Below are 5,581 nucleotides of genomic sequence, written 5' to 3' on the forward strand. Positions count from 1 at the left end.
GATGTGGTTATGACGGGCTGGACTGATCTACTCTGCTGTGGATGGAAGAAGACAGTGGCCCTGGTTTGTGGTTTTAATAGTGTTTTCCACCCTCTAGTGGTCACATCTTGAAAGAAAATAGATCTAATTTCTGGTTTACTGCTCAACTTCTGAAGACTGGGTTAATATGTCAAATAACAATGCCAGATGGATTGATTGACATGTGTCAGCCATCATTACATTATATTACCTGAAAGGTTGGAGACAGAACGTCAAAATTTATAGTTACTGTTGTGATATATTGTTAAAAGCGCTATGTAAATGAAGGTGACTTGACTTGACTTGATATCAAAAGAAGAGTATGAAGTAATGTGAAAAATTCTGAAAAAGGGCTCAGGTTGTTCCCGCGGTGCATGTTTTTCACTTGTTCTCCAGCCAAAAATCAATTATAATAATAATAATCAATAATCTGCATTCAGAGTCTTTATCACTGGCAACGGGAAACTAGATTCTGACACTTGTCACATACTATATTATTATGTAGACGAAATACTCCAAGGCACTCATGTGTTAAGTAAACAGCCTTTTATGAACTGGGCTAAATCATTAAAACCAGTTAAAAACGACATTACATACTACATTATAGTATATTTAATTTAGTTCATTTTGTTGAACTGTAGGTGTGTAGGTGTTACCTTTTATGTTTTTATGTTATTTAACAGGTGAAATTACAGTACTGTTCGATATATATTCTCTGAAAAGTCTTAATATCTAAAACATGTTTGCCTATCAGGGAAACGGTCTTGTTTTTAAACCCGGTAAAGCCTGACGTACACTGTAAAAAAATTCTAACCCTCCCAAATCAAAAATTTCAAGTGACCGATAACATCTACATTTTTCAAATGGCCCAAGTGAAAATCTGTAAATTAAATTTTATAATTTACAGAATTTCACTTGGGCCAATTGAAAAATGTAGATGTTATCGGTCACTTGAAATTTTTGATTTGGGAGGGTTAGAAATTTTTTACAGTGTATGAAATAATTAAAATATATAATAATATGTTGTAATAGTTTATTGGGCTTTCAGACTAAATCTTTTTAAAAAATAAATAATTTATTGCACATATAAATGAAAACTGTAGTTTTAATAATGCAATACAATACAATGTTGATTGAGAGATGAATCATATCGCATACAAACATTTTAACATGATTTTTCTGAACATGATGTATGGATAATCAAGTAAACATTGCTACAGTACAGTCAGTGAATGTTCATCTTGAAATATTACTAACAATATCAAAGTTATTCTTACATTTACTTTATAAAAATCATGATCATGATGAAAAATATATTTGTAACACAACATGAAACAAGTAATAAAAACTCAGTGAGTGTTTTAGCGCAATTTTCTGACGTCATGGGATCACAACACTAAGAGATAGTAAATCTTTTTATGTTTTTTTTTTTTTTTGTGCGTTCCCGAGATTAGACCTTCCTTAACATAATGCCGAAAACCCGAAGTCTCTAGGTGGTCTGGTTGAGGAGTAGATAGAAGTGCAAGATTGGTGCGCACAGACAGAACAGAAATCATGAGTTAACAATCGCAATTTTGTCCGGTGGAAAATTGCGCTAAAAAAGTATAAACTATTAATTATCATATGAAGCACTACATCCACTGTTATATAGTCCATAGAGGCTGATTCTTGCCATTCCATTAGTAAAAAAGAACATCATGGCATTTCAGAAAAGATTTGTCATGGCAAAAATGTATGCCACACACACCTGAAGCCCTATTTTAACAATGTCCCACTTTCCAAACACCGAAAAGCCAAAGATCATGCCAGCAGTGGTTGCTATTGTTCCTCCCCACGAGGATGATTTCACAGCTAAAGCTGCAGCTCCTCCCATGGACACACCAGCCGCTCCAGCCGCCCCGCACAAAGCCCCCGCCGTACCACCAACTCCCAGCATCAGCGCCAACGCTTCAACTATCATCAAAACACCCACTGCAACTACAGACGCCCACACTATCACCTTTCCTCCGGCCTCTCGTGCCATCGGACCACCGACTGTTGCACCTAAACCAACCTGACACACTTCTGACACGAAGAATCCTGCAGACACTGCCTGTACGGAGGATGTGTGTGTCATCCAGATGCTAATATTCTCCCTGCTTATGTTTTGTCCTGCCCTTCTCATTTTCACAGACATGCCTGCCACCTCCTGTCCGGCGTGAACAGTCAGCACAGCAATGGCAAATGTGGCAAACATTGCCATGCATCCCGTAAACATCCAAAAGCTCAAACGCCGAGACCTCATGAGCCAAAACGACATGCTCAACACCAACACTAACAGGATGACAAAAACAAATCTGTAATCTCCAAACCCAAAGATGCCAAAGCCAGTGGTCACGAATGCAGTCACGGTCATCGGAATGCCAGAGAATGCAAGAAACTCCATGTATTTGTCCACCGCTGTGAGCAGCCGTTGTCGAGAAGTCCTTTTCTGCATTTCCAGTTCAACGCCCTGTCTCTTAATTTCTACTCTTTCTCTTTGTTGGGCCTTCCAAGCCTCTAGATCTTCCTCTTTCAGTTCCTCCATCTTGCTGGCAATGATCCGCTGTTCCATGTCCACTGCTGCCCGCTGCCTTAACTCGACTTCCATAGCAAATAGTTTTGCTTGTTCTTTCCTGTTAAGTTCAGTAAAAATTCCACAGAATTCCCATTCCGTGCATGTAAACTTCACCAAGATGTACATGAATAGTTTTAAGACTGTGAAAATCCCCAATGCCCAAAGCAGGCTGACCATCCCGTAGCTCATGCTCAGTTTTTCAATGACGGCCCCTAGTGTTGCCCCGCTTGAGGTTGTGGCGATGCCCGCGGCCAGTCCTGCTGATGCCCATCCCTCACTCTTCCTCACTCTTAAAAGAAACAAGGCCACAGAAGCGGCTCCGACGACTCCCGTTACCACCGCTGTCATCGATGTGATGAGCGCTGTAGTTCCTAGAAGCGAGCCCAGTCCCAGAGCCCCAACACTCTTAATGCCAGATACGACGGGTTTCAGATGGGTTCCTGAGATGATCCCGGTCATAATCTGATTCACTGGCACCTCCATGGCTCCCAGCGTACTTCCAGCCACTGATCCAAGCACAAAGCTAATGGCATTCTCCATTAATGGGCTCTTGGTCTCTGGAAAAAAGTACCAGCTGTTACGAGCTATTAACATCAAGTCAATAACAGAAAAATATAATGTTGACCTTTTTTGTTTGTTTTTTACCAAAAAGCTAAAGTGTGTGTCACTAAATGGAATAATCACAGCATTTTTTTGGACCACAAACCAAATTTCTCTGCTTTTTGTCCCCTTTTTAAACTTGGTTCCACCCCTTAAAGTCACAATGAAATGACAGATATTTTTTCCCACCATACTGTGATGTACATTTGAGTTTGTGATTCACAAAAGTAAATGCAAGCGGGGCTTGGCTATATCCATTGGTTTTTTAGCTGGAGGCAGATCTGAATGCAAGCTTGCAGTTGATTGTAAGAAAGGGGCGGGGTTTAAACAGACTAAATGATTGGAGAAGTCCTGCATACATCACCAGAGAGAAGTCTGATATTTCACTGGAAGATCCAGTTATGACATTTAGATTAAGAATTACGAGGTCAAAAATAGTACAAATTTAACCCATTTGCCTACAGATGAATACTTTACAAAAAAAAATCAATAGCATGCATGCATCTAGAAAACAGAAAGGGTGAATTATCAAGTTTTTGTATTACATTTAATTTTATCAGCTAAATGAAAAGTTAGTTGAAAAGTTACTTTTCTGAATATATTATCCAGAGGAAAGAGTGTTGACTGAAACATGTCGAGCCAGTTTAAGCAGGTGCCTTACAACATGATGGTGTGTGTGTGTGTAATGTGTCAACATGCAGGTTGTAGTTAAATACGAATGTGACAACATAGGTTTTAACTTCGGTCAACAAAACTGTTTTCCTTAATACAATTGAAGTAACAATATCTCCTTCTATACTTGTCCAACCTTTTGCTGTCCACTGCACTCTAAATACACTTTATTCACACTTTAATTATGTGACATTCATTATACAGAATTGTCAAGTCATTGTCAGTGACTGTCAGTTTAGATTAAATGTTTGTAAATCAGAATTGCACAAAACAATTAATTTATTTTTTAAATGGCCGTCTTTTATACCTAATATGTTCTACCTGTAAGGGTATGTGACACATACTGTAACATGTCCATTCATTTTTTTATTTTAAGATTTTTTGTCAATATTTAGATATTAGTCCATGTATTCTCAATTAATATGCAGTTTTATAACAAATAAATGCATAATAAATATCTAAGAATTAACAAGATGGTACACAAAACTAGTTTTAGATGGAATTTAGCATATTACACCAGAGGACATTTCAGCTTTCTAAAAATATTCCATGTTAACTATACCCAAATATCTATTTCAGAATTGAACAATGGTAAGGAAAAACAACACTGCTGATATTATAATATGTCATCTATCCAACCTGCCATACCTTATCAAAGTCTTCAATAACATCTCTGACCTCCAAGTTTTATAACTATTTTTCACCATCGTTAAATGTTAATCGGGTTTTGTCTTACTCTGCTGTGATGGCACCATGGTGATTCGGGCAAACAGGTAAAGTCCTTCCGCTTGAGTGTGTAGATATCACTCGCCCCGGCTCTCTCCTTTCCTCCAGTGCAGCTGAGACAGCAGCTCCTTTGCTGACAGCTCTGTGTGTGTGTGTGTGTGTGTGTGTGGTAATACCAGTCATTTTTGACCTTGTGGGGACTTTTTTTTTTGGTCCCCATGAGAAGAGAGAGACAGAAAAAACAGCTATTATACTAAATTATTATTATTATTATTTTGAATATGTAAAACTGCAGATAGCTTTTTGTAATGGGTAGAGTAAGGGGAGAATATACAGTTTGTTCACTAAGCCATTGTGTCTATGGAAAGTTCCCATAAAACAAGTGTGTGTGTGTGTGTGTGTGTGTGTGTGTGTGTGTGTGTGTGTGTGTGTGTGTGTGTGTGTGTGTGTGTGTGTGTGTGTGTGTGTGTGTGTGTGTGTGGCCTAGTAAAACCTACATTTTGGGGACAAAAAGATGGCAATAACCAAAATCCTTGTGGGGAGATTTGTTTGGTCCCCATGAGGAAAAAAAAAAGCTTATAAATACTAATTGATTTTTTTGAAAATGTAAATATGCAGATGGGTAGGTTTAGGGGTAGTGTAAGGTGGTAGAATATACAGTTTGCACAGTAATTAAAATGTCTATGGAAATTCCCCATACAATAAAGTTACCAGTGTGTCCTTGATGAATGTTTGTGTGTGGGCTTCCTTTGGTTTCCTCCCAGGAGTCCTAATTTTATCTAACTATATTTTTTCTTTGCAACGTCGCCTTTGTTTTTGGTTTTAATTTTTTTATTATTTTTTATTTTTATTTTTTATTGGGGGGTTGTGAAGTTCTGTCATGTTTTGCAATGATCGTGACGGGGATAACGTTACACAAAGAAAACGTCAAAACTAAATAGACGCGGAACCTTTCCTGAGCGCCTCTGG

General features: G+C 38.2%; 1 protein-coding gene across 1 annotated transcript; it reads right to left on the reverse strand.

Moving 5' to 3' along the window:
• Positions 1-1,044: 1,044 nt before the first annotated feature.
• LOC307173039 (uncharacterized protein) lies at positions 1,045-4,721 on the reverse strand. The gene is made up of 2 exons (XM_079895843.1): positions 4,623-4,721; positions 1,045-3,171 (listed from the first exon to the last, which is right to left on the reverse strand). Exons 1-2 carry the CDS (start codon positions 4,639-4,641, stop codon positions 1,724-1,726), a joined length of 1,467 nt encoding a protein of 488 aa, XP_079751969.1. The 5' UTR covers positions 4,642-4,721; the 3' UTR covers positions 1,045-1,723.
• Positions 4,722-5,581: the final 860 nt, after the last annotated feature.

Source organism: Squalius cephalus (genome assembly GCF_949319135.1).
Source record: "Squalius cephalus genome assembly, chromosome: 15".
In the NCBI taxonomy this organism is placed as follows: domain Eukaryota; kingdom Metazoa; phylum Chordata; class Actinopteri; order Cypriniformes; family Leuciscidae; genus Squalius; species Squalius cephalus.